Below are 24,451 nucleotides of genomic sequence, written 5' to 3'. Positions count from 1 at the left end.
CCCTGTGCAAATCACCAATTTAGGCCTCAAATGTACATGGTGCACTCTCACTCCTGAGCCTTGTTGTGCATCCGCAGAGCATTTTAGAGCCACATATGGGGTATTTCCGTACTCAGGAGAAATTGCGTTACAAATTTTGGAGGTCTTTTTTTCCTTTTACCGCTTGGGAAAATAAAAAGTATGGGGCAACACCAGCATGTTAGTGTAACATTTTTTATTTTTTTACACTAACAGGCTGGTGTAGCCCCCAACTTTTCCTTTTCATAAGGGGTAAAAGGAGAAAAAGGCCCCCAACATTTGTAGTGCCATTTCTCCCGAGTGTGGAAATGCCCCATATGTGGCCCTAAACTGTTTCCTTGAAATACGACAGGGCTCCGAAGTGAGAGAGCACCATGCGCATTTGAGGACTAAATTAGGGATTGCATAGGGGTGGACATAGCGGTATTCTACGCCAGTGATTCCCAAACAGGGTGCCTCCAGCTGTTGCTAAACTCCCAGCATGCCTGGACAGTCAGTGGCTGTCCAGAAATGCTGGGAGTTGTAGTTTTGCAACAGCTGGAGGCTCTGTTTTGGTAACACTGCCGTATAATAAGTTTTTCATTTTTATTGGGGGGGACAGTGTAAGGTGTTGTATATGTAGTGTTTTTCTGTTTATTATGTTTTAGTGTAGTGTAGTGTTTTTAGGATACAGTCGCACTGGCAGGTTACAGTGAGTTTCCCGCTAGGAGTTTGCGCTGCTGCGAAAAATTTGCCGCAGCTCAAACTTGAAGCAGGAAACTCATTGTAAACTTCCCTGTGTGAATGTACCCTGTACATTCACATGGGAGAGCAACCCTCCAGCTGTTTCAAAACTAAAACTCCCAGCATGTACTGACAAGTTGTGCATGCTGGGAGTTGTAGTTTTGCAACAGCTGGAGGCACACTGGTTGGAAAAACCTTCAGTTAGGTTCTGTTACCTATCTTAGTATTTTTCAAACCAGTGTGCCTCCAGCTGTTGCAAAACTGCAACTCCCAGCATGTATTGATCGCCGAAGGGCATGCTGGGAGATGTAGTTATGCAACAGCTGGAGGTACGCAACTACAACTCCCAGCATGCCGAGACAGCTGTTTGCTGTTTGGGCATGCTGGGATTTGCAGTTTTACAACATCTGGAGGGCTACAGTTTAGAGACCACTGCACAGTGATCTCCAAACTGTGGCCATCCAGCTGTTCCAAAACTACAAATCCCAGCATGCCCAAAAAGTATACAGCTGTCTGGGCATGCTGGGAGGTGTAGTTTTCAACATCTGGAGGGCAACAGTTTAGAGACCACTATATAGTGGTCTCAAACTGTAGCCCTCAAGGTGTTGCTAGGCAACTTACCGGCTTCTGTAAGATCCAGGGAGCCGCATCGCTGTCCTCTTTCGCCGTCGATCAGATGGGTAAGTGGACTTCGGTGCCGGTCCTCGTCGGTTTCCCCATTCTGCCCTGCCTATTGTGGGTGCTATTGGTTGTCACTTCTAGATGAGCAATAGCAGGGATAGGAGGAGTGGCACCCCTGCCACCTCACTCCTATCCCTTCAGGGGGATGGTGGGTGTCTTGGACAACCCCGATCCCCCTTATTATTCAAGGTCACCGGAGACAAGTATGACCCGGAATAGCCGCAAATCGCCGGTGTGAATTCATCACCGACATGGGGGGTCTCAGGACCCCCCCTGGGTATTTGCACGGGGTGCCTGCTGATAGATATCAGCAGTCACCCCGGTCTGGTCCCCACCCGGCGTGTGGCGGGGACTGAAGTTCCCAAGGGCGTACAGGTACACCCTTGGTCCTTAAGTACCAGGGAGCAAGGGCGTACCTGTATGCCCTTCGTCCCCAAGAGGTTAAAGGGGTAATCTTTTTTTTTTTTTTTTTTAATGAACTGGTGCCAGAAAGTTAAACAAATTTGTAAATTACTTCTATTAAAAAATCTTAATCCTTTTAGTGCTTTTTAGCAACTGTATGCTGCAGAGGAAATTCTTTTCGCTGTAGCAAACAGCTGCTAAAAAGTACTGAAAGGATTAAGATTTTTTAATAGAAGTAATTTACAAATCTGTTTAACTTTCTGGCACCAGTAAATTTAAGAAAAAAAAGTTTTCCACCAGAGTACCCCTTTAACTGCAGGTACTACTGCTCCCAACATGGAGCACACTCTGCTCCATGCTGGGAGCTGTAGTACCTGCATTAATAGACAAATCGCAGCAAGTGTCACTCCTGATGCCCACTGTGATCCTCCTATATAATCGGTGTGGCCACTCTTTGGTCCCCTGCGATGACATACATATACACCTATTAATTTTCCACAGAGAGTTGTGATTGGCTGGAACCATCGAGCCAATCACAACTCTGTGGGAAATATGAATAGGTGTATATATACGGCAGTGCAGGGGACCATAGAAGAGCAGCCGGCCGCATCTATAAATTATACAGAAGGATCGCAACGGACCCAGGGCGATCTGTCAATTAGTACAGGAACTACTACTCCCATCATGGAACAGTGTGTTCCATGCTTGGAGTAGTAGTACTACCTAAAAAATAAATTAAAAAAAAAGTGAAAAACACACACTACATTTTTATTATTGTCGGCTACATTTTTATTATTGTCGGCTATATTTTCAGTGCCCTGCCCGCCCACATAAATGGATCTCTGTTTAGGCTCAACATTATGCGAATTTGTAAAACTGCCAAGGAGCTAAAAAAAAAAAGAGTGAAGAAACGCCAAAAGGTTAAAAAAAAAAAACACCAAACTGAAAAACGCAAAGTGGAAGAAGAATATTGCGATTTCTCATTGATTTACAGCTAACATATGGTCACAGCATTTTTTCAATTAAAAAAGGCCATGGGGGCCGTTTTGGCATTTTTCAGGGGAAAACGCCCAAAAAAAAAAAAAAACAAGTAGAAACTTAGCCTTAGGATTCGTGCAGTCCTGGAACTTCTCTGGCGGATTCTGCCAAAAGATTGAACTTGTTAAGAGTACCTGTCACCAAATTAAACTTTTATCATAGTGTTCCTTGTGTAGTTACCAGACACTTACCCATTCATTTGCTTTTAAAATTTTCAGCATAAATATATTTCAAATGTAATATGAAAAACGGCCACTAGGTGGCACTGTTCTGTTCCCTGCCATAATTAATAGGGTGAGTTTTGTCTCCTTCCGGCCTGGCAAGAGACCAAACTCAGGAAGCTCTTCTCTGCACTGAGCTTGATTGACAGCTGCACAGAAAGTGAAAGCTCCACAGATTCTCACAGAAAGCTGCACAGACTGAAAGCTGGGAAATTGCACTATGTGAGCAAGAATAAAGGTATAATACACAGCTTTTTAAAGCTCTTTTTTTAAGTTATGGAGGGGTGTTAGGAGTAGTTAGGGAACATAGCATGAGTTAGTTTAGAACTGTTTATTTGGTGACAGGTACTTTTTAAATCTTTCCCCAGAATCCAATTCCTTTTCGGAAATTCTACTACAGAAGTGTGAACTGAGCAGCAGAATTCAGCAACTGAAATCAATGAGAGGGTGCTGAAAGGTGGAATATTCTGGTAATTATTCCACACGGATTTGTCGTAGTGTGACTAGGGACATAGGGGGTGATTAATCAAAACCTGTCCAGAGGAAAAGTTACTGAGTTGCATCATATAGCTTCTTTCATTTTTTCAGAGTCCTTTTCAAAATGAAAGAAGAAATCTGGTTGCTATAGGCAACTCAGCAACATTTCCTCTGGACAGGTTTTAATAAATCTCCCTCATAGTGAATTGAAAAATGGTAAACATCCTGGTGCTGATGGTCTTACTTGGGAAATGTATTAAAAAATTGCAATGATAATCTTTAACGACCAAAGACATGCCCGCGAGCATCGGAGCGATGCTTGAATCATGCGCGGCTGGTCCCGGCTGCTGATCGCAGCCAGGGACCCGCCGGTAATGGCCGACATCCGCGATTGTGCGGATGTCTCCCATGAACCCCCTCAGATGCCGTGATCAATACAGATTACTGCATCTGCGGCAGTGCGGTCAGAAATATGGATGATCAGATTGCTGCAGCGATGCCGTGGCAATCCGATCTTCCAGAACGGCGCACGGAGGTCCCCTCATCTGCCTCCACCGTCTTCCACGGATCTTCTGATAACAGCATAGCACTGAACAGTATTAGCAATCAAAGGATTGCTATAAATAGTCCCCTATAGGGACTATTAAAGTGTAAAAATAAAAGTAAAAAACGTTTTTAAAAAATTGAAAAATCCCCTCCCCCAATAAAAATGTAAAATGTCCTTTTTCCCATTTTACCCCCATAAAGTGTAAAAAAAATAAAAAATAATAATGAATGCACATATTTGGTATCACCGCGTGTGTAAATGTCCGAACTAATAAAGTATAATGTTAATGATCCTGTACTTTGAACGGTGTGAACGTAAAAAAAAAAAAAAAACACAAAATTGCTGCTTTTTTGGCACATTTTATAAAAAGATAAATATGAAAATAATTGATAAAAGTTTTATAGACACAAATGTGTTATCAATAAAAAGTACAGATCATGGCACAAAAAATGAGCCCTCATACTGCCGCTTATACGGAAAAAGTTATAGGTCATCAAAATAGAAGGTCTTTAACCTCTTCAGACGCGGGGCGTATGCATACGCCCTGCATCCCGAGTCCTGAAGGACGTAGGGCGTATGCATACGCCCGTGGGAATTCCGGTCCCTGCCGCTAGCCGGTTGGAGACCGGACCGGGATGCCTGCTGGAATCATTCAGGAGGCATCCCGGCACATCGCCGAGGGGGGTCCTGAGACCCCCATATGTCGGCTATCTCAGAAAATCGCATGTCAATTCAGACATGCGATTTTCTGCTATTCTGGGCTGATCGGGTCTCTGGTGACCGGATCATCCGGAAAATAGGGATGATCGGAGCTGTCAGTGACAGCCCTGATCATCCTGAGGGATAGGAGCGAGGTCGCAGTGCTGCGATCTCCCCCTATCCCCTGCCATTGGTCAGAACTGAATTCTGACCAATGGCAGCGCAGGACCCCCGTTCTGCCCACCCCTGGATGTCGGTCAGAACGGGGGGAAAAATGAAGGCCGGTACCTGGAGGAGAAGATGCGTGGGGACCGCCGATCGTCGCTGGAGACAGTGGAGATCACGGCGCAGGTAGGGAAGCGATGGTGGGGGGGGGGGGGGGGGAAGGGGGCAGTAAGCGATATTTACTGCTGCCCTTCCTAGTGAATGCCAAACTACAACTCCCAGCATGCCCAGACAGCCAAAGGTATCTGGGCATGCTGGGAGTTGTGGTTTTGCAACATCTGGAGGGTCACAGTTTGGAGACCACTGTTACAGTGGTGCCCAAACGGTAGCCCTCCAGATGCTGCCAAACTACAACTCTCAGCATGCCTAGACTGCACAGGCATGCTGGGAGTTGTAGTTCTGTAACATCTGTCCCTTCAGATTTTGCAATTTTCATGAAATTTTTGAAAATTGCTGCTCTACTTTGAAGCCCTCTAATTACCCCGCTCCTCCTAATAATCAAGCATGTATAAGTAATACCATTTGTCAACTTTTATGTAGGTGCAGAATTCCTGCCTAAATCTTCATCAGTGTAATTCATTTGAGTAGAGGGAACTGGATCTCAGAAAAGCTCCAAAAAATAAATGCAGATTTTCTTAAAAACCTTGGGTGTAAAATCTAGATCATTTTTCCCACGCATGAAATGATGATCGAAATACAGTGGTCCCTCAAGTTACAATATTAATTGGTTCTGGGACGACCATTGTTTCTTGAAACCATTGTATGTTGAAGCCATTGTATGTTGAGACCAGAACTCTATGGAAATCTGGTAATTGGTTCAGAAGGCCCAAAATTTGCTTAAAGAAAAATAAGTAGATATCTAATACAGATAAAGCAAGATTGTGCATATAAAAGTAAGATAGAGCTACTGGAAGCTGTAATCAATGTCTATGTCAGTGTTTCCCAAGCAGGGAGCATCCAGTTGTTGCAAAACTACAACTCCCAGCATGCCCGGACAGCCAAAGGCTGTCCGGGCATGCTGGGAGTTGTAGTTTTGAAACAGCTGGGGGCACCCTGCTTGGGAAACACTGGTCTATGAAGAGGACAGGAGCTTCTTCAGGGTCCTGTACATTACACAGTGTCCTAAAAAATTAAAGGGGTATTCCAGGCAAAAACTTTTTTATATATCAACTGGCTCCGGAAAGTTAATCAGATTTGTAAATTACTTCTATTAAAAAATCTTAATCCTTACAATAGTTATTAGCTTCTGAAGTTTTCTGTCTAACTGCTCAATGATGATGTCATGTCCCGGGAGCTATGCATGATGGTAAAATATCCCCATAGGAGCTGGACAGCTCCCGGGACGTGAGTCATCAGAAAGCAGTTAGACAGAAAACAGCAACTCAACTTCAGAAGCTAATAACTATTGGAAGGATTAAGATGTTTTAATAGAAGTAATTTACAAATCTGTTTAACTTTCCGGAGCCAGTTGATATATAAAAAAAAAAAAAGTTTTGCCTGGAATACCCCTTTAACATGGGGTCACCCTCACCTGGTGTCTAAAGGAGCAGCTAACCCTGGTACAGGTAAAGAGTAGTACAGAACATGTTGTACCTCCCTGTACTGTAGGGGGTGCTACCAGACACCAGTCAGTGCATACACTTCAGTAATACAGGAGTTTTACCAGTAAATTGCCCATTCTGATTGGTCAGATCTTCTTGACACATTTCACAGATCTGGACTGTCCATAGCATTGTATGTTGAGTCTGGTTTCAACTTACAATGGTCCAGAAAAGACCATTGTATGTTGAAACTATTGTATGTTGAGGCCATTAAGTTGAGGGACCACTGAACTGTAATAAAAGTACAGCACAGAGCGAAACTGTAAGCAAAAAAAAAGTTCTATAAAATCACCAGCAGGTGGCGTGCTGCTTCAAATCCATTCACATTGACTTTGCTGTGAAAAGGACCAATAGACAGGGATGGGGTTGGCTTTCTGCCTGGTTATATAAAGGGCTGTCACGGGGCTGTTCTTTAGTCAGCTGAGTAGAGAAGTACTGAAGAGGGGGGAGATCACTTTTTGGGGTGGGGGAAGCTTAATTTTTCGTCCTATTCTGTATATGAATGAAGTTCTTCAAGGCTACATTGAGTCGAGATAAGAGAACAAGCAACGTTTGCCAAGTCAAGACTGGAAAAGTAATTTTTGTAACTTTTTAAGACAACGACCTCCCGCACCCCATAAGGTAGGTCACTGCACTGCTTTATGATTTCAGCTCTTGGGCACTTGGGAAGAGCATTCAGTTCGTCTGATAAATATTTTGGTGTTTCCCAACCGGGGTGCCTCCAGCTGTTGCAAAACTACAACTCCCAGCATGCCCGGACAGCCTTCGGCTGTCCGGGCATGCTGGGAGTTGTAGTTTTGCAACAGCTGGAGGCACCCCGGTTGGGAAACTGCACCCTAACCTAACGAAGATCAAACTAGATCTAGTGATCATATTCGGTGTCTATACCAGCAGTGCTAGATAATGGTTCTTATTTTATTTTTATTCCTTTTTTTTTTCCTTTTTGTTTCTTACTATTTGTACTTTTATGTTTCACAATATTTCAAAGTATTATAATAAAAACTCCTTATTAAGATATCTCTGCGAATTGTCACATGTTTTAACTTGATTATTTACACAAAATGTTGTTGTTGTTTTTTTGTTTAATGTTTAAAACCTAGTCAAAATAGTTTTACAGAATCCTAGATAATGGTGTAATGTAATGAAGTTCTGGCCTTCTCTACACGCTGGATTTCCTATGGGGAGGACAAGTCTAGGCTTGTCCCTATGAGTAACTAGAGAGGGGCAGGGGCAGTGACGTCATGAGAGGGGCGGAGCTTTCACTGTAGTCTGTAGGCCTGGTGAGGGGTGACAGAGTACTCTGTGGGGAGGGGGAGGAGGGGGCTGGGCTGCAGCTTTTGATGCCAGTGTCAGCAGTAACTTCTCTTCATGGTTTACTGCTTCTCTATAGGGCTGGCTGTGACACTTTATACTTCAGGACGGCTGAGCCATTAACAGGAAATATAAAGCCTATCTGCACATATATAAAAATAAATATGCATATAAATATAAAGCTTATCTGCACATATAAATAAATATACATATAAATATAAAGCTCTGCTACACCTGCAGAGAGAATAGATAATTTCTGCACTGTGCAGATACATTTATAACCATACATGGGCCCCTAGGAGTGTAGTTACCTACTGTATACATACCTGTTAGGATCTTCTCTCAAACACTTTTCGGCTTCCCATAGCTGATTTCCACCAGCAATCGAAAAAATCTCCAGTGCAGAAACACAAGGAAAGGTCACCCAGCTTTCCAAGACTCCTGAACGGTGTAAATGCTAAGTTGGGCTGGGTTCACGTCACGTTTTTCCCAATACAGTGATCCCTCAACTTACAATGGCCTCAACATAGAATATTTTCAACATACAATGGTCTTTTCTGGACCATTGTAACTTGAAACCAGACTCAACATACAATGCTATGGGATCTGCGAAACGTTGTCAATGGCTGGAAGAACTGACCAATCAGAATGGATATTTCACTGGTAAAACCTGTGTATTCCTAAAGTGCATGCACTGACTGGTGTCTGGTAGCACCCCCTACAGTACAGGGAGGTATTACATGTTCTGTACTCTTTATCTGTGCCAGGGTTAGCTGCTCCTTTGGGCATCAGGTGAGGGCGGCTCCATTTTCCTTTTTTTATGACATTATGTGTTCTGTACAGGACCCTGTAGAAGCTTCTGTCCTCTACATAGACCAGTGTTTCCCAAAGAGGTTGCCTCCAGCTGTTGCAAAACTACAACTCCCAGCATGCCCGGACAGCCTTTGGCTTTCCGGGCATGATGGGAGTTGTAGTTTTGCAACAGCTGGAGGCACTCTGGTTGGGAAACACTAAAATAGACAGTGATTACAGCTCCCAGCAGATCTTTCTTACTTTTATGTTTAAGGATTTGCTTTATCTGTATTAGTTATCTATTTATTTATCTTCTCACTTTTCCTATTTTCTCACTAATCCTCACTTTTTCCTATTTTTGGATGACATTTTGGGGCTTCAGAACCAATTACCAGGTTTCCATAGAGTTATGGTCTCAACATACAATGGTTGTCCTGGAACCAATTAATATTGTAAGTTGAGGGACCCCTGTACTGGGCCGCATACGGCTGGGGGGAGCTAAAACCGGACACTTCCGTATCCCTGCTGCTGCCCCGTATGTAATTCAATTCAATTCATTTTTCCCCATATGTGGTTTTCTACCGGACCTAAAACCGTGGTTGACTACGGTTTTAGGTCCGGTGGAAAACCGTATACGGGGAAAAATGAGCCGACCTGTTCACTCCGGTCGGCTCCATTGAAATGAATTACATACGGGGCCACATATGGCAGGGATACGGGAGCACCCGGTTTTAGCTCCCCCCAGCCATATGCGACCCCGTATTGGGAAAAACGTGATGCGAACCCAGCCTTATGTTACTGTGGGCTATCAGTGCATAAGTGGGGAGATTTGGAGTCTTGGAAAGTTGCAATAAAGGGGTATTCCGGCAGGGGTATTTATGTCTATGGCCATCACTCCCCCTCCCATAGACATGAATGGAGGGGTGTGGTGTGACGTCTCTTCTCCAGTCCCAGAAACACAGAGGCTTCAGAGACTGGAGAAGCAGCCCTGCATAGAATGCAGGTGCTGCATGAAGATCGGGGGGTCCCAGCGGCGGAAGCCCCCTATCAGACCTCTTATCCCCTATCCTAGATAAGATGTCTTTGGTCGGAATACTTCTTTAACTCCTTAATGATTTTATTTTTACGTTTTCGTTTTTTTCCTCCGCGCCTTCAAAAAATCATAACTCTTTTATATTTTCATCCACAGACTAGTATGAGGGCTTGTTTTTTGCGCGACCAGTTGTTCGTTCTAATGACATCACTCACTTTACCATAAAATGTATGGCGCAACCAAAAAAATACTATTTGTGTGGGGAAATTTAAAAGAAAACGGCAAATTTTGCTAATTTGAGGTTTTGTTTTCACGCCGTACAATTTACAGTAAAAATGACATGTGTTCTTTATTCTTTGGGTCAATATGATTAAAATGATAACATAATTTTCTATTACTTGCGCTTAAAAAAAATTCGCTAACTTTTTATCCAAATTAGTACGTTTAAAATCCCCCTATTTTGAAGACATAACTTTTTCATTTTTACGTATAAGCGGCGGTATGAGGGCTAATTTTTGCGCCGTGATCTGTACTTTTTATTGATACCATATTTGCTTCTATAAAACCTTAAATCCATTTTATTTTTTATTTTTTGGGGAATAAAATGTTATTTAAAAAAAAGCATCTATTTTGGACTTTTCTTTTTACGTTCACGCCGTTCACCATACGGTATTAACATTTTATTTTAATAGTTCAGATATTTACGCACACGGCGATACCAAATATGTATATAAAATATTTTTTTAACACTTTTTGGGGGTGAAATAGGGAAAATGGGACAATTTACGTTTTAATTGGGGGAGGTAGTTTTTCACTTTTTTTTTTTTTTTTTTTTACTTTCTTTTACTTTTATTTTTATACTTTAACCTCTTAAGGACCCATGACGTATGCGTACGTCATGAGTCCCGGTCCTGCGATATAACGCGGGGTCACACGGTGACCCCGCATCATATCGCGGCGGGCCTGGCGTCATAGTGAAGCCGGGACCCGCCTCTAATAGCGCGCGGCACTGATCGCTGTGCCGCGCACTATTAACCCTTTAGCCGCGCGCTCAAAGCTGAGCCGCGCGGCTATAAACGAAAGTAAAATGTGCCGGTTAGCTCAGGGAGCTGTTCGGGATCGCCGCGGTATAATCGCGACATCCCGAACAGCTGTAGCACAGGAGGAGGTCTTCTTACCTTCTCCTGTGCTGTGAGATCCAGGCTTGAGCATTCAATCGCCGAAAACACTGATTGATCCATTCCTATGGAGATGGATCAATCAGTGTAAAAGATCAGTACATGCAATGTTATAGCCCCCTATAGGAGCTATAATATTGCATAAGAAAAGTGTAAAAAAAAATCATTAACCCTTTAATTTATCCCTTTCCCTAATAAAAGTTTGAATCACCCGGCATTTCCAAAAATAAAAAAAACATTATGTAAATAATAATAAAAATAAACATATGTGGTATCACCGCGTGCGGAAATGTCCGAATTATAAAAATATACCGCTTTTTAAACCACTCGTTCAATGGCGTATGCGCAAAAAAATTCCAAAGTCCAAAATAGCTCATTTTTGATCACTTTTTATACCACTAAAAAGTGATCAAAAAGTCTGATCAGAACAAAAATGGTACCGCTAAAAACTTCAGATCACGGCGCAAAAAATGAGTCCTCAATGCGCCATGAACACAGAAAAATAAAAAAGTTATAGGGGTCAAAAGATTACCATTTTAAACGTATAAATTTTCCTGCATGTATTCATGATTTTTTTCGGAAGTGATACAAATTCAAACCTATACAAGTAGGGTATCATTGTAACCGTATGGACCTACAGAATAAAGATAAGGTATCATTTTTGACAAAAAATGTACTGCGTAAAAACAGAAGCCCCCAAAACTTACAAAATAGTGTTTTTTCATCAATTTTGTCGCACATTGATTTTTTTTTTCCCGTTTCACCGTAGATTTTTGGGTAAAATGACTAATGTCATTACAAAGTAGAATTAGTGACGCAAAAATTAAGCCATTATATATAATTTTTGGTGAAAAAGAGTTATGATTTTTTAAAGTTAAGGAGGAAAAATTGAAAATGAAAAAACAGAAAAAGCCCGGGTCCTTAAGGGGTTAATAGTCACCATAGGGGACTATTTATAGCAATCATTCGATTGCTGATACTGTTCAGTATGTATAGGACATTATACTGATCTGTTATCGGTCATCTTCTGCTCTGGTCTGCGGGAAGGCAGATCAGAGTAGAAGACGCCGGGAAGGCAGCGGAGGCAGGCGAGGGGACCTCCGTCTGCCGTGCTGGATGATCGGATCGCCGGGGCAGCGCTGCGGGCAATCCGATCATCCATTTTAGTGACCGCGATGCTGCAGATGTCGTGATCTGTATTGATCACGGCATCTGAGAGGTTAATGGCGGACATCTGCGAGATCGCAGCCGGAACCTGCCGCGCATGATCCGGGCATCGCTCCGATGCTCGTTGTGATGCTTAGGACGTAAATGTACATCCTGGTGCGTTAAGTACCAGCTCACATACATTTACATCCTGCGTCGTTAAGGGGTTAAGGAGTATCTGTCAGTTAAATTGACCTTACCTTTACTCACATACTTTTTAATGTAATTTGTTTGCCAAAAAAACTAGTTTGGGGTCCTAGAGGTGGGGCCAGGGTGTCCGCACTGCCACCGAGCTGCTCCACGATGCCACTCCTTTAGATTGACATTCAGGGCTACTGGTTGCTGGTAGGTAGGCTGTCAGGTCCAGCATCCCAGAAGAGCAACTGTAGCACAAAATACTGATTAAGTTAGTGCTGGCGATTACCGAAGGGTCTCAGAACCCAATGTATGACAACTTGCTGTATGTGTTTCTATAGCTGTCAGAATGCCCATAGCAGATAGCACCTACAGTGGGCATGTGAGCATCACAACTGGACCATGGAGCAATGAAAGATGGTGGCCTGTCTGATTATTCATGTTTCCTTTAATCCTCATGTGGACACCTGGGCTCATTTGAGTCTCTCTTAGGCTCTTTTCACACTAGTGATTTGAAGTTCCGTCGCATGTTCCCTCACGATTTTTGGCAAAAACCTGCCGTTACAAAACCCCTGATGGCCGAGACTAAATCGCGTTGCAGCCTATGGGATTTTGTAACTGCCCGTTTGCACCCGTATATGCCCGTAATTCATTACGGACGTTATACAGTGACGGGACATCGTGGCGGAAAAATTACTGCATGCAGGACTTCAATAACGGAAAAATCACTAGTGTGAAAAGAGCCTAAAAGAGCCTTACCTGGGAAACAGATGGCACCAAGATAGGAACACAGCAAGCAGGTGGAGGCAGTGTAATGTTGCGGGCCATGTTCCACTGTAAAACTTTGTGTCCTTGCATTCAAATGGATGTTACTTTGGCACCTACCACCTATCTAAAGACCTTATTACAGATAAATTACACAATAGTGTTGTTTAATGGCAGTGGACTCTTTTTTTAGCAGGATAATAAAGTATAAATGTAAATAATAAATATAAATGTAAGAAATTTTAAAAAGTTCTGGGTGATGACTTGGCCTCCAAATTACTGAGATCTCTGTAATCTCAGGCACTGGGTTCCTCCTAATGCAAGACAATGCTAGACCTCATGTGGCTGGAGTGTGTCAGCAGTTCATGCAAGAGGAAGGCATTGATGTTATGGACTGGCCCGCCCATTTCCCAGACCTGAATCCGATTAGGCACATCTGGGACATCATGTCTCGCGCCATCCACCAATGCCACGTTGCACCACAGACTGTCCAGGCAGGAGAATGCACTGGCATTGTAGGGAAGTCATATGGGCACGTGGAGGCCACACACACTACTGAGCCACATTTTGACTTGTTTTAAGGACATTACATCAAAGTTGGATCAGCCTGTAGTGTGGTTTTCCACTTTGATTTTGAGTGTGACTCCATATCCAGACCTCCATGGGCTGATACATTTGATTTCCATTGATAATGTTTGTGTGATTTTGTTGTCAGCACATTCAACTATGTAAAGACGAAAGTATTTCATACGATTAGTTCATTCATTCAAATCTATAATGTGTTATCTTAGCGTTCCCTTTATATATTTTTTTGCAGTGTACATCTAGTACTTTGCTGAGTCTAACGTTGCTTCTTCTTGCTTTTCAGATGATTGACACACTTGTAACATCAGAAGCTCAGGACCTTCTTTACCAGCTGAACTCACTCTTGGAGCAGGAGCTGAAATGCCAGCCAAAAGCTTGTGGTCTGAGGTTGATTGAAACTTCTCACGACAATGGCCTCCGGATGACTGCCAGACTTCGTGACTTTGAAGTGAAAGATTTGCTTAGCTTAACTCAGTTCTTTGGTTTCAGTACAGAAACATTCTCATTATCTGTGAACCTCTTGGACCGGTTTTTAGCCAAAATGAAGGTAGGCGACCTGTTCTTGATTCAATAATAGAATTGTTTCACAGGAAACATAAGCAGGCAGAATTTATAAACTAAATGCTCAGGTCCTTTCAGCTAAGATGGCAACAAATATTTTCATAGAAAAATTCCACTTTCACAACCACTTTCTTGGGTCACACACACAATGCATAACCACAAATTAGGCTTGGTGACTGGGAGCATAGCCCATATGACCCCATTGACCTTGAGTACTCTAGTAGCAAGGACTGGGAGCTTGGTGTCATCCAGCACAGCTGCATAACATTACTATGACCCTATTGACCTTGAGTACTGTAGTAGCAAGGACTGGGAGCTTGGTGTCATCCAGCACAGCTGCATAACATTACTATTCTTTAGGGTATGTTTACACTACCGATTTGTAGCTGAATCTTCGCTCGTGGAATTCAGCGAGCGGAGATTCAGTCTGGCAGCCAGCGGCGGCGGTAGGACCGCGCGGCCCTGTGCCATCACAATTGACGGCTATGCAGTGTTCGCAGACTTCCGCGCAAAGAATGAACATGTTCTTTCTTTGTGCGGAACTATTTCAGCGGTGGACAAGTAAACTTGACACTGCCATGTAAACTTGACACTGCTGTGCATAGGGCAATATTTTTATTTACCTAGTTTTCTGGTCTTATTCTGCCCTGCTTTTAGCCTTCTTTATTAATTAACTTGTCTTTTTGATTGCTTTATTATACTTAGTGTTTTTAATAGCTAGAACTACTCAAGTTGTATTTTTTCCCCTTAATTCAGGTACAACCAAAACATCTGGGCTGCGTCGGCCTAACCTGCTTCTACCTAGCTGTAAAAAGCACAGAAGAGGAAAGAAATGTACCCCTAGCAACGGATCTGATCAGAATAAGTCAGTACAAGTTCACAGTGTGTGACATGATGCGGATGGAGAAGATAGTTTTGGAAAAGTTGGGCTGGAAAGTGAAAGCTACAACCACTTATCACCTCTTACAACTCTTCCATTCCCTTCTGATTGAGAACTTATCAGGCGAAAGGTAAAAATGATTATATTAAAAAAAAAGGTATACGGCCAAATAATTATTAATATTGAGATTGTAAAATTATATAAAAAAAATAAATAGTTAAGTAACTTTGTAGATACTGATCCTGACTTACAGCCAGTATGATAGCGCAGAGCTGCATTCAGAGTTCTGCTGGTTGGACAGGCACGTCCCTAAGAGATTTGCTGAGCTCTGATAATGAAGGGCTCTGTTCTGCAGTGCATGCTGGGTAATAATGAGACAGCAGAAAAATTCAGCTTAGAAACCTACAGAAAGGCTGTTGGGGATGACTATTGATGAAAGATAGGTAAAGCAAAGCATTCTCTGGAGCTGCAGTGTTAGTACTGGGTGTTTCACACGCTTTTACCCTATAAATATTTCTAATAAGTAATACTACACAAACAAGAATTAGGTTATTACAGATCTGAAGATGCCTTGGGTAGAATGAACAAGACACAGTCTCTTGAAATAAATCAATAGATCAGTGTTTCCCAACCAGGCTGCCTCCAGCTGTTGCAAAACTACAACTCCTAGCATGCCTGGACAGCCGAAGGCTGCTACCCAGCTCTTCTAGACTCCTGAATGGCCTATCAGACTAGACCCTGATTTTGTAGTGCAGTGTTTCCCAACCAGGGTGCCTCCAGCTGTTGCAAAACTACAACTCCCAGCTTGCCCAGACAGCCTTTGGCTGTCTGGGCATGCTGGAAGTTGTAGTTTTGCAACAGCTGGAGGCACCCTGGTTGGGAAACACTGCAATAGATTGTCCATGTAAAACATTCAGTGGTATTTAGAAAAACTAACTATAGCACAGCTAGTTTAGAAGATACATTTTCAATTATTGTAACAATTTATCTTCAAAATGATGTGTTTACATAAATTTATCCCTTTTTTTTTTTAGGCAAAAGCTGTTCACATTGGAACGTCTTGAAACAAACCTAAAGGCCTGTCACTGTAAGCTTGGATTCTCCAAAGCAAAGGTGAGTCAATGAGAAGGGCAAATGCTCTGCCCATGGATGTGTGACTGATTCTGTAACATTAGTAGGATGTCCAACACGCTTTAGGAGGGGTATTCACGCTTCACAAAGTGATGGCATTTTGCTAGGATATAGCCTCACTATATGATCGGTAGGACCTGAATTCTGGGAGACCCACTGACCTAAAACAGCAGTGCAGTCCCTTTAGTCATTCCATGCACTGTGTCACCCAGCCACTTGCATCGCATGGAAACTGCGGTACAGCTTTAAAGGGGTATTCCAGGCAAAAACTTTTTTTTATTTATCAACTGGCTCCGTAAAGTTAAACAGATTTGAAAATTACTTCTATTAAAAAATCTTAATCCTTCCAATAGTTATTAGCTTCTGAAGTTGAGTTGCTGTTTTCTGTCTAACTGCTTTCTGATGACTCATGTCCCGGGAGCTGTCCAGCTCCTATGGGGATATTCTCCCATCATGCACAGCTCCCGTGACGTGACATCATCATTGAGCAGTTAGACAGAAAACTTCAGAAGCTAATAACTATTGGAAGGATTAAGATTTTTAATACAAGTAATTTACAAATCCGTTTAACTTTCCGGAGCCAGTTGATATATAAAAAACATTTTTTTCCTGGAATACATCTTTAAGGGAATAGACATGGCTGCAATTCTTTGCACAGCTGTGTCTCGGTGCAGAAAGCTGTAAAGGGCGCCACAGCCCCTTCTTTCTTAGGATTGGTCAGACCCCCACCAATCATAGTGATGGCATACTCGAATGATATGCCATTACTTTGTGAAGTTGGACTACCGTTTTAATATACACATCAAAAACTGGGATATCATTACCACATCTGAGAGAAAATGCACATAAGATCTCAGATAAGGGTGCACTAGGGTGGTATTTGACCCGACTTCTACCAGATACGAGCCAAACAACTAGATTAGAGCTTGTTTAATATTAAAATATTAACCCCTTAAGGACCAGACCAATTTTATTTTTGCATTTTCGTTTTTTTCCTCCTCACCTTCTAAAAATCATAACTCTCTCATATTTCCATCCACAGACCCATATGAGGCTTGTTTTTTGCATCACCAATTGTACTTTGTAATTACATCACTTATTTTACCATAAAATGTACAGCGCAACCAAACAAATATTATTTATGTGGGAAAATTGAAAAGAAAACCGCAATTTAGTAAATTTTGGAAGGTTTTGTCTTCACTCTGTACACTTTCCGGTAAAAATGACATGTTTTCTTTATTCTGTAGGTCAATGCGATTATGATACCCATGTTTATATGCTTTTCTATAATTGTACCGCTTAAAAAAAGTCTCTAACAATTTTAACAAAATTAGTATGTTTGAAATTGCCCTATTTTGACCACCTATAACGTTCAAATTTTTCCCTATATGGGGCGATAGGGCTCATTTTTTGCGCCATGACCTGTAGTTTTTATCAGTACCACTTTTGCTTAGGTTTTACTTTTTATTAATTTTTTTATAACATTTTTTTGGAATAAAATTTTACAAAAAAAAGCATCAATTTTGGACTTTTTTTTTTTTTTTTTACGTTTACGCCGTTCACCGCATGGGATAATTAACAATATATTTTAATAGTTCAGACTTTTACGCACGCGGCGATACCAAATATGTGTATTAATAATTTTTTTACGCTTTTTGGGGGGGGGGGTAAAATGGGGAAAAACTGAGGTTTTACTTTTTTATTGGGGGAGGTGATTTTTCATTTAATTTTTTTTTTTAACTTTTTTATTTTACACTTTTTATGTCCCCATAGGGGACTATTCATAGCAATCAGTTGATTGCTAATACTGTTCAGTGCTATGTATAGGACATAGCACTGCTCAGTATTATCGGTGATCTTCTGCTCTGGTCTGCTCGATCTCAGACCTGAGCAGAAGACCCCAGGAGACTGCCGAAGTCAGGTGAGGGGACCTCCGGCCGCCATGCTGGATGATCGGATCCCTGCGACAGCGCTACCAGCGATCCGATCATCCATTCAAAGTACCGCAGATGCCGTGATCTGTATTGATCACGGCATCTGAGGGGTTAATGGCGGACATCCACGCGATTGCGGATGTCTGCCATTACCAGCGGGTCCCGGGCTGCTGATAGCCTCCGGGACCTGCCAGGCATGACGCGAGCACCGCTACGGTGCTCACGATCATGGCGGCGTGGAAATGTACGTCATGGTGCGCTAAGTACCAGATCACCATGACGTACATTTACGTCCATTGTTGTTAAGGGGTTAAACATAGTATGGCTGATAAATGACACATGCCCATCAAGTAACTGTGTGGGAAGAGCCACATAAAGGATAGATAAATTGTTACTTCTATCAGTTCTCAACCGCAGCGCCCCTATCACATGTGGCGATATGCAGCTGATGAACAAGGATTGTTAAACCAGTTATGCTCATTCATCTGCTCCTCTCTGGGCCTGTTACACAGGAAAATTATTGCCCTGTTTGATAATCATCCCATGTAATAGGGCCCTCAGCCTATGTTCACACTTGTTAAGTTTAGTTGCTTCAGATTTCCATCACCTTTGCTGGGGTGGCATAGTCAGCGGCACCATGCTGATAAAAAAAAAATCGACCCAATATTAGTTACTGCAATCCATTAGATATAAACAAAGCCCAGGATATGAATAAACCTTTTTCTACAAGATATTGGCTTTTATCTGTGTAATGTTACCATGCCTTACATATTTTCCCCTCTTCTATTGCTTAGCCCTCCATCTTGGCATTGTCTATACTGGCGGTTGAGATGCACGAACAAAAGCTGCTTGAATTGACAGATGCAATGGAAAGTCTACAAAAACATTCCAAGGTAAGAAGGATATATCAATATATTAACGTTACAATACTGACTAGTACAATGACTACTATAACTCGTAGCTCATGTGCCTTACACCTTTCCTAGTAAATTATAGGAAACATTTCAGAGTCCATCATGCAGTGTTAACCTTTCACCTTGCCTATTTCCAGATCAGCAACAGAGATGTGTTCTGCTGGAAAGAATTGGTATCCAAGTGCCTTGCAGAATATTCTTCAAGCAAATGTTTAAAGCCAAATGTTCAAAAGCTTAAATGGATTGTATCCGGCCGCACAGCGAGACAGCTAAAGCACAGTTACTACAGAATAGAACATCTTCCCACAATTCCGGAATCGGGCTCCTTAACCCATTGAAGGTAATGGTTATATTTCTTCTGTAACTGTTATAAAGGATTATACAACTTAAACAATTCTCTCTTCTGTAGTGAGTGAATTTACTGTTAGGCCCCTTTCACACTGCCGTTGCTCCCTGCTCTGGGCCTGCATTTTTACTTCATTCTGAGGTTCGGCAGGGATCTCAGAAGTTTGATCCCCTTTAATCAGTAGTTAACCCCTTTAAGGTCTTTAGACCTGCAGTTGGGCCAGGAATGCACTGGCATTAATACCAATCAGTGGACCAAAAGGAATTTGGAATGTGTCATGTGACTGAGTACCTGAAGGTGCACCATTTAGTTGAATAACTAATTTATCCTTATCCATAGGATAAGTGATCTGTGTCTGATTGCTGGGACCCTCTCAGATCACAAGAATGGGAGTCCCATATGCATCTTTTAAGTGAAGCTGAGAATAAGTGTGCACAATAATTCTTTATTTATGTTGTATGGGTCTATGGGATAGAGCCCAGAGCTGTACTTAGCTTTCTTCATCAAATAGATTGTGGAATGGAGCTGTGCAGGCTAAGCTTGTTTAAGAACTCTGCTATGTGCATTAAAAGGGTTGTCTGACAATGAAACCTTTTTCCAATTGTCTAATAAATCAACATATATTGGTAAACAAAGTTATTTTACTCCTTTCTGTGATCTTTTAATGCATTCCTTCTGATTCCGTTGTATTCAGTAGCCCTATTTTCTGTCTAGTGTATATCCTTTAAAGGGGTACTCCACCCCTAGACATCTTATCCCCTATCCAAAGGATAGGGGATAAGATGTAGGGATCGACCGATTATCGGCCGATATTCACGTTTTTTTCCCATTATCGGTATCGGCTTCTAACCTGCCGATAATGCGCAAAACAAGGCGTGCGCACGAATCGCGGGACTTCAGTCCCGGCCCTGCACTTCAGGCCGGGACTGAAGTCCCGCGATTCGTGCGCACGCCTTTTTTTGCCGTGTGGAGCAATTGCCTGACAGCTGACAGCATAGTGGAGCAGGAGCTGTCATAATACCCTCTGTCCTGTACCCTCACATATAATGCCCCCTGAGGGGGCAGGACATGGGGCATTATATGTGAGGGGCACTGGACAGGGGGCAAAATAAGTCAGGGGGGCATTATATGGGCATATGACGGGTGGGCTGTCATGTGCCCCCACATATAATGCCCCCTGTCCTGTGACCCCCACATATAATGCCCCATGTCCTGTGTTCCTCACATACAATGCCCCCATCATGTGCCCCCGCATATAATGCCCCCTGACATGTGCCCCTCATATATAATGCCCCATGTCCTGTGCCCCTCACATATAATGCCCCCTGTTCTGCACCCTCAGGGGGCATTATATGTGAGGTGCACAGGACATGGGGCAATATATATGAGGGGCACAGGACAGGGGGTATTATAAGTCAGGGGGGCTTATACAGGTAGGGGGAGAGAAGCAAGTGCCAGCGGCCTGTGGCACCGCAAAAGCCGCTACAGTTCATTGATTTAAAGCGCCCGCTTTAAATCCATGATCTGCAGCGGCTTCGGGGGGGAGAAATAGCCGATAATTTTTATACTGGAATATCGGTATAAACTATCGGCCTTAACCTCCACAGATAATCGGTATCGGCCCTAAAAAATCGATATTGGTCGATCCCTAATCAGATGTCTGATCGCTGTGGACCCCCGCAATATAGCATGCTGTCACACCACCTCCCATAGACTTGCATTGAGGGGGAGGGGCATGATGTCACACGGGGGCGGAGTTGTGACGTCACGATCTTCCGTTCCCGTGGTCGGGAGCCAGAACCTCCATCGCTGCCGGAAGCACATACAGGTGGATGTTGCATGCTATATTGGGGGGGTCCCCAGCGGCGGTACCCCCGCGATCAGACATCTTATCCCCTATCCTTTGGATAGGGGATAAGATGTCTAGGGGTGGAGTACCCCTTTAATGGACTCCCTGTTCCTGCTGTTTAGCCAAATCTATTTCCCTCTTTCTTCACCTTTCCTACCCACAACACCAACAGGAGCCTCCAACATAGTAGGAGGAGATAGAGTTGTAGAGTTGATAGTGTACACTAGACCGGAAGTTGGCTAAGTAAGGCTGGGTTCACACTACGTTTTCTCCCATACGGGAGCACATACGGCAGGGGGGAGCTAAAAGCTCGCGCTCCCGTATGTCATTCATTTCAATGAGCCGGCCGGAGTGAAACGTTCGGTCCGGTCGGCTCATTTTTGCGCCGTATGCGCTTTTACAACCGGACCTAAAACTGTGGAACGTTTCACTCCGGTCGGCTCATTGAAATGAATGACATACGGGAGCGCATACGGTGACATACGGGAGCGCGAGCTTTTAGCTCCCCCCTGCCGTATGCGCTCCCGTATGGGAGAAAACATAGTGTGAACCCAGCCTAAGACAGTTTGCATCAAAAGGATAGCATAAAAGATACTAAATAAATAAATTAACAAATATTGGCAAGTATTGTTAAACAGTTTAAATTAGGTCTATTTATTTATTTTTTTTAATAACCTGCTCGTTGCATAGAAAGATAGATTTTTCGCTATTTTCCTATAATTCATTTTATTCAATTTTTTGTCATCACCTAGGTTCATTTTTATATTTCAGTAAAGCAGATCTGATTTTATTAAAGATACTAGTTATATAATAGTTTTATAACTTGATTTTTATTTTCTCTGCAGAGTCGAAAAGAAGAAAAAAAAGCAGTGTGACTTTATTTTCTATGAACAATGGAGCTTAATTTGAATGCACAACTGTGAAGCCTACAGATAACATGGCAGCTAGTTTTTAAGTTCTCAGAAGTTTCAAATGTGAAGAACAAAAAAAGAAAAAAAAATATGAAAAGGTTTTCAGTACTTAGAGAAATATGCAAAGAACTAGAGACTTTGTTTGGCCACAAGCACTTTTCAGTAAGGGGAGTGCTGGCGAAAATGTGAAATGGGATGTTGACTGGGGTCCTATAACCTGACTCCAACAGTGACTGTTGTATGTTCACACCAGCTGCAAGGTCAAATTTGTGGGTGAAGATATGGACCAGGGCTACGTATTATAAGCAGCTAATGCAAGTTTATTATTAACTTTCACCTCCTCAAATGATGAAGACATCAGGATTAAAGGAGAACTCTATCATCAACAGCCAACCTATTCTGTATCTATGTCTGCAGGACTCTATTTAGACACAAGTAGTAGAGTTTTAATTGAAAGATTTCAAGTTTTGGATTAGGTTTTCCTTTGGTGTTCTTTCACACATACACTATTTTTGCAATGTTTTTGAACTCAAGCATCTACTTCCTATTTTTGGTGATGTTTTCTTATTTAACACTTGCAACATACATTTTTTTCTTTGCAGTGTTTTTCTGGTCCTATAGAAAAGCTTATTGAAAAAAACACCAGCAAAAATACAAAGAGCATGCAGAGTTAAACAAAAAAAGCTCTAGTATTTATATATGACTATAGGTGAGATATATCAAAACCTGTGCAGAGGAAAAATTGACCATTTAGATCACTTCATTTATTTTTCAGAGGAATTTTCTAAAATTAAAGAAGCCATCTGATTGGTTGCTTTGGACAACTGGTCCACTTTTCCTCTGCACAGATTTTGATAAATCTCCCCCTATATCCTAAAAAGTAATATCTAGCTGTAAAATGCACAAAAAGTATAGCTAAAGATGTTGGAAGAAGAGAAAGAGAGGTGTGTGAAGCAAGCCTTAAGTGTATGCTGTCCAGGTGCATTTATGTGGTTGTATTTTATGTGTTCCTGTTTTATTCTGATGGTATTTGCTGCTTAGACTGAAAATATTGCCATATATGCACCCTGGGTACCCATAACTTGATATTAATATACTACACATACTGATGTACTATCATCATGATTTATCATGTCATCCATTGACTTGAGGAATGAGCCTGTCACTGAACACACGCATCCACAAATGGAGTATAGAATAGAATGCCGAACTAATGTCCTATGTATTCTCTCAGAAAAAAAATGCACTTTACTAGTTTATAATATATTTAAGTTGGTGCTGTGGTGCCACGCGATGTTTCAATGTTTGTTAGTCTTCAGGTGCTCATTTTTTCTATGTCATACAATGCACCTATGTCATCCACAAGTTGATACCGCAATCTACCAATATCAGTTACTGATTTGCTCTGTACTATATACGGCCACTAAAGGTCGGCAATTGTTATTGAAAAAAAGTAATTTAACCTGATATTGGCTAACTTTCTTTTAGTCACCATTTGTGTCTCTTTAAGGGATGCATTCCAGATTACCTCCAAAAGCTGAAACCTGGTCAAGGTTACCAAGAGTACACAAGTTATGAGGGAAATGCAAACAATGCTATAATTCCTTCTAAAACTCAATACTATGAAACTGAGCTAAGAAAAAGTAAAATTTGCCGAGGTCACTTACACTATCCTATGTACCTATCATGGGCACGGGTCCAACTCTGTTATATCAGAACATAATGTGGTAATCTCCATGATTATTGCCAGTATTTAATATTTAAAGTCTGATATGATGAGGTTGTATAACGGGTCAGTGTGGCAGCTTTTGGACAGTGTGGGAAGGGTCTGTTTATCTTCAAAGATCACCTACTAACAACTAGACATTAGAGCTGTCTGTCACTGCAAGAGCTGCCTATAGGTTGGCATATTTTTAGAGGGCCAGTGCCAGTGTTACGAAGTGCCTCTGTACAATGCAGTAAGATGTGTACCTTTCAATAAAATTATTGAAAAGAAACCAATGTAGCTTTGTTTTTTCTTATGCTCATGTTCACACATACACAACTCTTCCCACCAGTAAACAGATTTTATTATCCCACTAAATGTACATTTATGGGGGCACATTTTTTGCAGCAGACCTCAAGGAAGTCAATGTAATCTGCCTAAGATTTTCTAAAACCCACCGTGGCTTAATCTCGCCTGTGTTAATGTACCCTAAAGCAGTGTTTCCCCGTCGATGTGCTTCCAACTCCCTGCATGTCCGGACAGCTAAAGACAGATCCTCCCACGATCTGACAGTTATCCCTTA

The 24,451-nt window shown here is 42.1% G+C and overlaps 1 protein-coding gene across 1 annotated transcript; it reads left to right on the top strand.

Moving 5' to 3' along the window:
- The first annotated feature begins 7,043 nt into the window (after positions 1–7,043).
- Positions 7,044–24,160, top strand: CCNG1 (cyclin G1). The gene is made up of 7 exons (XM_056569461.1): positions 7,044–7,253; positions 13,921–14,184; positions 14,955–15,208; positions 16,113–16,191; positions 18,938–19,036; positions 19,195–19,397; positions 22,098–24,160. Exons 2-6 carry the CDS (start codon positions 13,921–13,923, stop codon positions 19,393–19,395), a joined length of 897 nt encoding a protein of 298 aa, XP_056425436.1. The 5' UTR covers positions 7,044–7,253; the 3' UTR covers positions 19,396–19,397; positions 22,098–24,160.
- The last annotated feature ends 291 nt before the right edge of the window (positions 24,161–24,451 follow it).

Source organism: Hyla sarda, chromosome 4 (genome assembly GCF_029499605.1).
Source record: "Hyla sarda isolate aHylSar1 chromosome 4, aHylSar1.hap1, whole genome shotgun sequence".
Lineage (NCBI taxonomy): Eukaryota > Metazoa > Chordata > Amphibia > Anura > Hylidae > Hyla > Hyla sarda.
The sequence above is the reverse complement of the archived record's forward strand: the minus strand, read 5'-3'. Positions and strand labels throughout refer to the sequence as shown.

Coding starts and splice junctions, on each gene's coding strand:
- CCNG1 (XM_056569461.1), top strand. CDS start 13,921: ATGATTGACACACTTGTAACATCAGAAGCTCAGGACCTTCTTTACCAG. Junction 15,209..16,112: donor GAGAACTTATCAGGCGAAAG/GTAAAAATGATT, acceptor TTTTTTTTTTAG/GCAAAAGCTGTTCACATTGG. Junction 19,037..19,194: donor GTCTACAAAAACATTCCAAG/GTAAGAAGGATA, acceptor GCCTATTTCCAG/ATCAGCAACAGAGATGTGTT.